The 12,319-nt window shown below is 39.0% G+C and overlaps 1 protein-coding gene across 6 annotated transcripts in view; it reads left to right on the top strand.

The window, feature by feature from the left end:
• Positions 1–12,319, top strand: part of TRIM37 (tripartite motif containing 37) — a 125,686-nt gene that overhangs the window by 44,397 nt on the left and 68,970 nt on the right. For all 6 annotated transcript variants that reach the window (XR_004055020.1, XM_010376828.2, XM_030923391.1 and 3 more), the window contains 3 exons: positions 2,277–2,353; positions 6,542–6,721; positions 11,787–11,901. Coding sequence is in view for 5 of the 6 variants with exons in the window: in XM_010376828.2 (XP_010375130.1) it covers positions 2,277–2,353; positions 6,542–6,721; positions 11,787–11,901 (372 nt within the window). In the remaining variant the exon portion in view is untranslated. The remainder of the gene's footprint in view (positions 1–2,276; positions 2,354–6,541; positions 6,722–11,786; positions 11,902–12,319) is intronic.

The raw sequence follows: 12,319 nt of genomic DNA on the forward strand, positions 1-12,319 counted from the left end.
CCCCTTGTCCCTGCATATTAGACAACTGTTTGTCCTCACCTAGTTCTCTAATATATTCTGCTGGAAGGCCTGTTGGAAACAATATTCCCTGAGTTCTCATATGTTGAAACAGTTTTTGCCCTTTATATTCTAAAGCTAATATTGCTGGATATAATATCCTTGGCTCATATTTTCTTTCATTGGGTATCTTCAATATGCAATTCCATTTTCTTTTCTTTTCTTTTCTTTCTTTCTTTCTTTTTTTTTTTTTTTTGAGGCGGAGTCTTGCTCTGTCGCCCAGGCTGGAGTGCAGTGGCCGGATCTCAGCTCACTGCAAGCTCCGCCCCCCGGGTTTACGCCATTCTCCTGCCTCAGCCTCCCGAGTAGCTGGGACTACAGGCGCCTGCCACCACGCCCGGCTAGTTTTTTGTATTTTTAGTAGAGACGGGGTTTCACCATGGTCTCGATCTCCTGACCTTGTGATCCCCCCACCTCGGCCTCCCAAAGTGCTGGGATTACAGGCGTGAGCCACCGTGCCCGGCCTGCAATTCCATTTTCTTTAGGAAAAGTGTGATAATAAACTATTTTTCTTTACTTTTAAAGATGTTTGGTGATATTACCTAGATGCTAAATAATCTTTTTGAGTCCAGTAATTTACTATTACACATTTTAGTCCTCCTGGGTTAGTATTCTCAGTTACACACTAAAGTCTTTCAATATGTAGTTTCAGATTTTTTTTTAAGAAAAGTTTTTATGGCCGGGCGCGGTGGCTCAAGCCTGTAATCCTAGCACTTTGGGGGCCGAGACGGGCGGATCACGAGGTCAGGAGATCGAGACCATCCTGGCTAACACGGTGACACCCCATCTCTACTAAAAATACAAAAAACTAGCCGGGCGAGGTGGCGGGCGCCTGTAGTCCCAGCTACTCGGGAGGCTGAGGCAGGAGAATGGCGTAAACCCGGGGGGCGGAGCTTGCAGTGAGCTGAGATCCGGCCACTGCACTCCAGCCTGGGTGACAGAGCGAGACTCCGTCTCAACAAAAAGAAAAAAAAAAAAAAAAAAAGAAAAGTTTTTGCATAATGGGGTTATACAATAATATATAATCTTTTGTATCTGGCTTTATTCACCTAGCTGATGATTCATTTATTCATTGATATCTATTGAATGATTATCATGTCAAGCCTCAAAAGTTGCCTCAGGTCGTTTCAAGCAAGGTAGACCAAAAATGAAGGGGTTAATAGTACTTGTACCCCTCTGTAGTCATGTCCCAGTAGACACTGTAGATGTATAAGGATCTCTGTTCTCAGCCTTCATTGTCTCATTGGGGGAACAGATGTTTAAACAAGTAGTTATAATAAATGTGATTCTTTTAAAACATAGACACCTGAAGTACTGGGGCAATACATAGGAAGTAATTATCTCTTTTTTTAAAAGAGTCTTGCCCAGTTAAACAAAAAGGGAGTAATTATCTTTATAAAAATAAAATCTATAGTAGAGATTTAAACAATTTCTCAATCTCTAGAGAGAATCTTATATGGAATTCTAACATTAAAATCATATAGAAATTGTATTTGATTACTTTCAGCATAGGGTATTACCTTTTTGTATGTTGGTCTTAAAAATTAATTTTTGGTTAAAAATTTTTTTTTTGCCTCATTTCTAATGAAATTATTTTTCCCATTAGGGTCTTGGTTTTTTGTTAAAGTTGATTTATAAGAGTTCTATGTATGTTAAGACTCTTAACCTTTCTCATGGTTGTTGATATTTCCCTTCATTTCTGTGCCTTAGTAGTTTCGCTTTTTTTTGTTGTTGTTGTTGAGACGGAGTCTCGCTCTGTCGGCCAGGCTGGAGTGCAGTGGCCGGATCTCAGCTCACTGCAAGCTCCGCCTCCCGGGTTTACGCCATTCTCCTGCCTCAGCCTCCCAAGTAGCTGGGACTACAGGTGCCCGCCACCTGGCCCAGCTAGTTTTTTGTATTTTTTTTTAGTAGAGACGGGGTTTCACTGTGTTAGCCAGGATGGTCTTGATCTCCTGACCTCGTGATCCGCCCATCTCGGCCTCCCAAAGTGCTAGGATTACAGGCTTGAGCCACCACGCCCGGCCCGCTTTTTTTTTTTTTAATACGCAGAAGTTTAAAGTTGTTAAGAACTCAAATCTGTTGGTGGTTTTTTTTTATTATTTCTTCCATTGCCTTGAGGCTTAGAAGTATTTCTCAATCTAGATATCAGATATTAATCTGCATTTTGTTTTATTGTAGCTTAATATTTTTTACACTTCAACTGATTATTCTTCTTTTAGGATGGAAATGGAGTTGTGCGAGGTTACTACTTATCTGTGTTTCTGGAACTCTCAGCTGGCTTGCCTGAAACTTCTAAGTAAGAAGTGTAATTAAATAACAACCTTAATGTGCATTTACATACATTCCCCCTAGCAATTTTTGTTAATTTTTATTTTTGTTAGTTACTGTATTGGTATGTCTGTTAAGATGTAGAGTAATATGAAATTGTTGGCATCATAGGATGGTATAGATTGGCGGTTCTCAAACTGTTTGCTCTCATACCCTTAAAATTATTGGGAACCCCAAAGAGTTTTTGTTTATATGGGTTACATATATTGTTATTTTCTGAGTTGGAACTTAAAACTGAAAAGAAATTATTTAAAATTTTAATTCACTTTTGAGGTAACAACAAGCCTGTTGCATACTAACATAAATAACATTTTTAAATGAAAAGTAACTATTTTCCTAAAAAAAAATTTTTTAAGAAAACTTGTATTGCTTTGCGTGTTTGGAAATCTCTTTACTATCTGGCTTAAAAGAAGACAACTGGATTCTCATGTCTGCTTTTATATTCAATTTTTTAAAAATATCATTTTGATTGAAATACATGTATAAAATCTGGCTGCAGAGTTCTACAACCATCACCAACATCTAATTTTATAACATTCTATTTACCCCACAAGGAATCCCTGTACTCATTATCTGTCACTTCCCATTCCCCCTTTCCCTCAGTCCCTGAGAACCACAAATGTACTTTTTGTCAAGGAGGAATATTTTTTAAAGTGGTTTTAGATAATTGTGGATCTTCTTTGATATTACATCCAAACTGAACAAGTGGTAGGTTGTTAAATGTTATTTATAATGGGGATCTGGAATCATATTAATGATTTATTTTTTTTAACTCTGTTATATGAAATCTGTTAGTTTGGTATGGAATGTCTGCTTTCAGCTAACATGAATCAAGAGGGATGACATCTACCCATTTTCCTGCAACAACCAAAAAAAGAAAACCTGATGAAACATTTTCTAGACACTGGACATGGTGGTAACAAATGATAACAGTCCCTGAGAGATGAGAAATGCAAACTAGCTCTGTGATTTCTCCAGCTTACTGCCTTGAGAGAGTTTTCAGGCTGCAACACAGGGAGGAGCTGGGTTCTACTGAGGTAGAACCTGGCAGACTTAGTTGAGGGGATAGTGCTGAGAGTCTAGAAAGGACAATGCAGCTAGAGCTCATTGGACAAAATACCAGAGAGGAGAAAGCTGCAGACTGAAGTCTAGAGATCCGTAATGGGTTCCCCTTGAGTATTCAGCAGAGTACTTACCAAGGCATATGTGTGAGGAAACTACCTGAGATTGGGGAAAGAACTACCTGACAGGATTAGAGGGAATAATGATTGCCTGGTGTTCACACAGGGCCAGGAACTGTGTCTGTTGCAACCAACCATGGTGGAGAAATTTGTAATTCATGGGTCATTGGGTATAATGCTAAGGAAGTTTTTGCCTTGATAGCAGAAATTAGCCCTAGACTGAACACTGCTCTGGACCCACCTAACAAAAGTGAGACCTGAAAGGATCAAATTGTTTTCAAGTAACTTAACTGCATCCCAGAAGGAAGCTCAAGAAAATTTATAAGGTTGCTGAAGTATCTAACATCCAACAGAGTAAAATTTACAGTGTCTTTTGTTCAGTCAAAGGTTAATATGCCAGACTGGCTGGCACATACCTGTAATCCCAGCACTTTGGGAGGCCAAGACAGGAGGATTGCTGAAGACCAGGAATTTGAGACCACCCTGGGCAATATGGTGAGACCCTGCACAAGTCTCAGCTACTCAGGAGGCTAAGGCAGGAGGATTGCTTGAGCCCAGGAAGTCGAGGCTGCAGTGAGCTGTGTCTGCACCACTGCACTCCAGCCTGAATGACAGAGTGAGACCATGTCTCAATTTATTTATTTACGTAATGTATTTTGAGTCTCACTTTATCACCCAGCTTGGAGTACAGTGGCATGATCTCAGCTCACTGCAACCTGTGCCTCCCAAGTTCAAGCAATTCTCCTGCCTCAGCCTCCCAAAATAGCTGGGATTACAGGCATGCAACACCACACCCAGCCAATTTTTGTATTTTTAGTAGAAACGGGGTTTCACCATATGGCCAGGCTGGTCTTGAACTCTTGACCTCAGGTGATCCGCCCACCTCAGCCTCCCAAAGTGCTGGGATTACAGGTGTGAGCCACTCTGCCTGGTCAAGAATTCTTTATATATTTTGGATACTAAACCTTTATCAGACATATGATTTGCAAATAGTTTCTCCCATTTGGTAGGTTGTCTTTTCACTTTCTTGATAATGTCCATTAATGCACAAAAGTTTATAGACTGTATCTTCGTCTTTTTGTAAACCTGAAAATTTTACAAGATTGGATATATAAATCAGAATATATTGGCTTCTGTGTATACTTCTTTTCTTTTTGAGACAGGGTCTTGCTGTGTCACTGAGGCTGGAGCATAGTGGCACAATTATGGCTCACTGCAGCCTCAGCCTCCTGGGCCCAGGTGATCCTCCTGCCTCAGTCTCCCAAGTAGCTGGGATTACGGGAATGCACTACCATACCCAGCTAATTTTTTTGGTTTTTGTTTTTATAGAGACGGGGTTTCACCATGTTGCCCAGGCTAGTCGCAGACTCCTGGGCTCAGGCGATCCACCCACCTCGGCCTCCTAAAGTGCTGGGATTACAGGTGTTAGCCACTGTATCCAGCTTACTTATTTTCTTTCTCTTTTTCTTTTCTTTTTAACTTTTATTTTAGATTTGGCGTTACGTATGAAGGTTTGTTACATAGGTAAACTCATGTCATGGGGGTTTGTTGTACAGATTATTTCATCACCCAGGAATTAAGCCCAGTACTTGATAGTTATCTTTTCTGTTCCTCTCCCTTTTTCCACCCTCTACCCTCAAGTATACCCCAGTGTCTGTTGTTTCCTTCTTCGTGTTCATAAGTTCTCATTATTTAGCTCCCACTGTGTAAGTGAGAACATGTGGTATTTGGTTTTCTATTCCTGCATTAGTTTGCTGAGGATAATAGCCTCCAGCTCCATCCTTCCATGTTGCACAGAAAACATGATCTCGTTCTTTTTTATGGCTGCATACTTATTTTCTATTAGGAAATTTTATAGCCTTTGATTTTCTGAATACATAATAATTTGCTTTGCTATAACTTGTGCTGGAAAAATACAGTAGAGTATTTCAAAATTTGTATTTTAAAATTGCAAGGTGATAAACCTCAAAGGATAATAGAAATAACAGAATATTTATGTATGAGGAAACATGTAGTGAATATAAGGAAAAAATATTGCATTAATAAAAGCAACTTTGAATTACTTCTTTATTCAAAATTTATTTATGTTTTGAGGTGTTGTTTTATACCTGATATATTGGCAAACATCTTTATGAGGAAAAAAGGACCTAGTGCCATTCATGTTTTGGTGGTTCGTTCAAAATACTGCTGTTTTGGCCGGGTGCAGTGGCTCACGCCTGTAATCCCAGCACTTTGGGAGGCCAAGGAGGGTGGATCATCTGAGGTCAGGAGTTTGAGACCAGCCTGGTCAACATTACGAAACCATGTCTCTACTAAAAATACAAAAAATTAGCTGAGTGTGGTGGCGCACGCCTGTAATCTCAACTACTTGGGAGGCTGAGGCAGGAGAATCACTTGAACCGGGGGGCAGAGGTTGCAGTGAGCTGAGACCCTGCCACTGCCCTCTAGCCTGGGCGACAGAGTGAGACTCCATCTCAAAAAATAAATAAATAAACAAAAATTTTTAAAAGCTGCTCTTTTTCTGACTGGGCGTGGTGGCTCACGCCTGTAATCCCAGCACACTGGGAGGCCAAGGTGGGTGGATCACCTGAGGTCAGGAGTTCAAGACCAGCCTGGCCAACATGAACCACCATCTCTACTAAAAATACAAAATTAGCCAAGCATGATACACACCTGTAATCCCAGCTACTCTGGAGGCCGAGACAGGAGAATCACTTGAACCTGGAGTCAGAGGATGCAGTGAGCTGAAATCGCACCATTGCACTCCAGCCTGGGCAACAAGAGTGAAACTCCATCTCAAAAAAATAAAAAAGCCCAAAATACTGCTGTTTTTATAAATGATAAAAGAAATGTAACTGCATATATCAATAAGGTTTCCTCTCAGGTGATTACTTAGTGACCTTAATGTTTAGATGAGTTTGTCTTTTGTTCTTATTTTACTAACTGTATAGTAATGGTCTGTTTTTCAATTTTAGATATGAATATCGTGTAGAGATGGTTCACCAGTCCTGTAATGATCCTACAAAAAATATCATTCGAGAATTTGCATCTGACTTTGAAGTTGGAGAATGCTGGGGCTATAATAGATTTTTCCGTTTGGACTTACTTGCAAATGAAGGATACTTGAATCCACAAAATGATACAGTGATTTTAAGGTAATAGGAAACATTTAATGTTGTGGTTTTTATTGTGGGGAAATAATATCATTGGAACTGTATTTCAAAGATCATTTGGTTAACAAAGATGAATATTGAAATTCATACTAACTATAACCTTATCACTTTCTTAACTGTTTTATTTAAGTGGATAATAATTAAAAATTTGTAGTCAAAAAGTCAAACTTTTTTTTTGACATCTAGTTAGTAATTCCATTAAAGATATGCTGGGTGCGGTGGTGCGCCGGTGTTTTCATCTACTCTGGAGGCTGAGATGGGAGGATAGATTAGGCCCAGGAGTTTGAGACCAGCTTAGGAAACATAATGAGACCCCAATCTCTTTAAAAAGAAAAAAAAAATGTGTGTGTGGGGGAAACTACAACTTCCAGTAAATATAATAATGTTCCATTTATCTGTTGAACTTCTAGTGACTTCACCATTTGGAAATCTAAGAATAGTGAGGGATAAAGTGTTGATTTTTTTCACTTCACAGTGCATGTTATATTTGAGTGACTGGTTTTACAACTTAATTTTATAAAGCAGCTATCAGTTATTTGTGAATAACAGCAAATTAAAAGTAGAAGAATCAAGATGAAAGTTGATGAAAACGAGCAATATTCTACTTTTTTCTTAAACTTTTATTTTAGGTTCAGGGATACTTATGTAGATTTGTTATACAGGTAAACTCACATCGTGGTGATTTGCTGTACAGATTACTTCATCATCCAGATACTAAGCCTAGTACCCAGTAGTTATTTTTTCTGATCCTCTCCCTCTACCCTCAAGTAGGCCCCAGTGTCTGTTGTTTCCCCTCTTTATATCCTTGAGTTCTCATCATTTAGCGCCTTTTTTTTTTTTTTTTTTTTTTTTTGAGATGGAGTCTCCGTCTGTCTCCCAGGCTGGAGTGCAGTGGCACGATCTCAGCTTACTGCAAGCTCCGCCTTCCGGGTTCACGCCATTCTCCTGCTGAGTAGTTGGGACTACAGGTGCCTACCACTGCATCCGGCTAATTTTGTTTTTGTATTTTTAGTAGAGACAGTGTTTCACCGTGTTAGCCAGGATGGTCTCAATCTCCTGACCTCTTGAGCCACCCGCCTCGGCCTCCCAAAGTGCTGGGATTACAGTCCTGAGCTACCGTGCCCGGCTCATTTAGCTCTTAAATAATAAGTGAGAACATGTGGTATTTGGGAAAACCATCAATTTTTTTTTTTTTTTTAAGACAGTTTTTCTCTAGCTGCCCAGGTTGGAATGGAGTGCAATGGCACGATCTTGGCTCCCTGCAGCCTTCGCCTCCCAGGTTCAGGCGATTCTCCTGCCTCAGCCTCCTGAGTAGCTGGGATTGCAGGCATGGGCCACCACGCCCGGCTAATTTTGTACTTTTATTAGAGATGGGGTTTCTTCATGTTGGTCAGGCTGGTGTCAAACTCCCGACCTCTGGTGATCCACCCACCTTGGCCTCCCAAAGTGCTGGGATTACAGACGTGAGCCACCACGTCTGGCCAAAACCATCAATTTTTTATTGTTGATTGTTGGTGTAGTATTTACAAGAAAGGACAGGACATAAATACTGACTATAAAACAACAGCCCTATTTAGCCAGGCATGGTGGCTCACGCCTGTAATCCCACACTTTGGGAGGCTGAGGTAGGTAGATCACCTGGGGTCAGGAGTTTGAGACCAGCCTGGCCAATATGGTGAAATCCTATCTTTACTAAAAATACAAAAATTAGCCAAGCTGTGGTGGTACGCACCTGTAACCCCAGCTACTCAGGAGGCCGAGGCAGGAGAATCGCTTGAACCTGGCAGGTGGAGGTTGCAGTGAACCGAGATTATGCCACTGTACCCCAGCCTGGGCAACACAGCAAGACCCCATCTCAAAAAAAATAATAATAAAGTAAATAAAAACAACAGCCCTGTTTAACATGGGGTAGTCTTTACACAGGTCAGAAGTTTTTGGGCATCAGCTGGGCACCGTTGCTCATGCCTGTAATCCCAGCACTTTGGGAGGCTAAAGTGGGTGGATCACCTGAGGTCAGGAGTTCAAGACCAGCCTGGGCAACATGGTGAAACCCTGTCTCTACTAAAAATACAAAAATTATTTGGGCGTGGTGGTGGGCACCTGTAATCCCAGCTACTTGGGAAGCTGAGGCAGTTGAATTGCTTGAGCCCGGAAGGCAGATGTTGCAGTGAGCCGAGATTTCACCAGTGCACTGAAGCCTGGGTGACAAGAGTGAAACTCTGTCTTACAAAAACAAAAAACAAACAAAAAAAGATTTTTGGGTATCATTACATGATGTTATAATTTGATGATCAAAATGAGAACTTGAATATTTAAAAAAAGAGATTAAAATACGTTTGTAACTGAGAAATTTCAGAGTATTTAGCAGTTTAAAAAGTTCTCATCACAATTTGAATTTTTTTTTTCTTGAGAGTGATTTAATGTACTCCTAAATTTCCCTTAGTCAGAGCTCTTTGTTCTTGAGCATACTGGACAGATCATATCAGCATTTACTCTTAGGTGTTTTCCATAGCTTTCTGGAAGTATAAAGAAGTTTAACAAGGGATATGATTTTCAGTGTAGGGAAAAAGATTCATGTTTTTGTTATTATTTTGTTTTGTTTTGTTTAGAGACAGTGTCTTGCTATATTGCCCAGTCTAGTCTAGAATTCTTGGGCTCAAGTGATCCTCCTGCCTCAACTTCCCAAGTAGGTGGGATTACAGGTGCATGCCACTGTCCCTGGAATCATGTGGTTTGAAGGGAGGGATTATTTTAGTTATCTTCATATAGCTTTTCAGACTTTTGGGGTTTAACTGTTTGCCAAGAGAAGTAATTTATTGCTATTTCATGCTTCAGCCATAGAGAGAATTACAAAATTATTCAAACATCAATTTTACCAACCTACAAAAGACCCATTTTCTTATAGTTTTAGTTTCATCCTTATTAGCGTTATATATTAGTACAGAAACAAATTCTTGTTATGACATCATTTTTTTAAAGCAACATTGAGTCTGTACCATATGCCTGACACTGAGTTGCTAATAAGAAAAATACAGACATGGTTTTTGTCCACAGGGAACTCAAGATGAAATTGGCAGATAATAAAAGAATTTACTACTCTCTTATTATAAAATAATGCTATAGTGGCATCATAAGTAAATTGCTATGAAATTCGTGGATAGGGAGTTTCTCATTATTGTATTATATTTATTTATTTAATGAAACATTGCTCAAACTTTAAACCTCATTTAGTTCAAGATTCTGGTGGAACTTTATTAGAAAGTTATTTAAGGCTTTTCTGTAACTATGAATATATATTTCATTCTTTCATTAAAACAGAAAGTTAAGAAAATTTACCTGCTGCTTGGTTTTGTTTTAATGGCAAAATATTATAATGCTCAGGGTTAACCAGTGGTTTAAGTCATTCAAAGAAAATAATAGTGTTTAGACGATCTTACTTTAATGTCTTACCAGTGGGTGCTTCCTAGACTGTGAATCATCTCTGCTCAGTTGAGTGAATCATCTCTGCTCAGTTGAGTGAATCATCTCTGCTCAGTTCAGTTCAGAACATACTTTAATCTGTTTATTTTATTTTATTTTTATTTTATATTATATTATATTATATTAGAGACAGAGTTTCGCTCTGTTGCCCAGGCTAGAGTGCAGTGACATGATCTCGGCTCACTGCAACCTTTGCCTCCCAGATTCAAGTGATTCTCCTGCCTCAGCCTCCTGAGTAGCTGGGATTACAGGCGCCCACCACCATACCCGGCTAATTTTTGTACTTTTAATAGAGATGGGGTTTCACCATGTTGGCCAGACTGGTCTTGAACTACTGACCACAGGTGATCTGCCCGCCTCGGCCTCCCAGAGTGCTAGGATTACAGGCATGAGCCCACTGTGCCCAGCCAATCTCTTTTTTTAAAAAAAATACTCAAGTTCTCATTCTGATAATCCAAATATAACATATAATGATGCCCAAAAACTTCTGACCTATCAAGACTACCCCAACATTAAATAGGACTGTTGTTTTATAGTCAGTGTTTATGTTCTGTCCTTTCTTGCATGAGTATTCTTGACTGAAACTAGATATCTACTCCCAGATAACTGTTAAATGGTCAGTAGGTTCTTACACCAAGGTGTAAAATCCTAGAAAAAAATGGACAGCTAACATTGTGTAGCTGGGTAAAAGGCTGGAAGGAATGAGAGAGAGGTAGATGTCCAAATTAATCTTATCTTGTGGTTTTTCCGTTCTTCAAAAACACCTTCACACATACACTGCAATTTTTTCACTATAAATATAGTTACGTTAGTCTATGTAACAAAGGTAGAGGTTTGTTTGCTCTAGTAAGTATTAGTTTTTTTTAAAAATTAAAACAACTGGATAGATTAAGATTCTGTCATTTATATATTAATATGATTTTATGTAGATGCGGTACTTTTTTTTCCTAATCTAAGCTGAAATAATGCCATAAGGACAGTTTTGATTGCTATCTTGAAGGGTTCGGGATATAGTTTATTTAGAGCATGTAACTCTTTGGGGGACAGTAAAGCAATCCTGGGTGGTTGACCCAGTAAATGATTTTTTTCTGAGGGGCAGGAAATATGGGAATGTGAGATGAAATAGAGAAATATAAAGAGCAGCATTTAAAACTTTGTATTTTGGTAGGGCCTGATTTAGGGAAGAAAGGGATAACAGTTATCTTTCTCCTTATAGGAGGGAACTGCATGGTATATGGCTCTCTTCTTCCCAACTCATGATCATCATTATATTTTAGTTACATTATTATAATATGCCTTAGTAGGTTAGTTTGGGGAGCTTAACTACAATGTACAATGTTATTTCTTTAGAAAGGTAGTTTGAGGACAACTGGATTTTCAGAATCTTGTGTCATAATCTGTGGACTACGTCTATAAACAACAAATACTTAGCAGCTCTAAGTTTATGTGAATTTTGGCCTTATAATCAAATTAACCAAAATTGCAGAATTCAAAGCTAGACTCATAATATTTTACCATTTGAATTTTTTTTTTTTTTTTTTTTTTAATGTGGCATGATTCTTTTAAGGTTTCAGGTACGTTCACCAACTTTCTTTCAAAAATCCCGGGACCAGCATTGGTACATTACTCAGTTGGAAGCTGCACAGACTAGTTATATCCAACAAATAAACAACCTTAAAGAGGTAAGGAAATATATATTTCTGGTTTAGTGTTTCCTATTGTCCTTTTGGCTTGTTATATTTGTAATTAGATTTTATATATTTATTGCTATTTGTAATTTTGTAGTTTATAATTAGAAAAAAAATCTAGTTATCCTGTTCCCCATCCTTACCAGTTCTGCAGTGTCCAGTTTAGTAACCACTAGTCACATATGGCTATGTAAATTTTTATTTTACTTTATTTATTTTTTTATTTTGGAGACAGGGTCACACTCACTCTTGTTGCCAGACACAGTTTCCACTAACTGCAGCTTCAGCTTCCTAAGCTTGGGTAATCCTCCCACCTTAGCCTCCCAGGTAGCTCTGACTTTGAGCAGGTGTCATGGCTAGTTTTTGTATTTTTTATGGAGACAGGGGTTTCTCCTTATTGCCCAAGCTGGTC

Source organism: Rhinopithecus roxellana, chromosome 19, assembly GCF_007565055.1.
Source record: "Rhinopithecus roxellana isolate Shanxi Qingling chromosome 19, ASM756505v1, whole genome shotgun sequence".
Lineage (NCBI taxonomy): Eukaryota > Metazoa > Chordata > Mammalia > Primates > Cercopithecidae > Rhinopithecus > Rhinopithecus roxellana.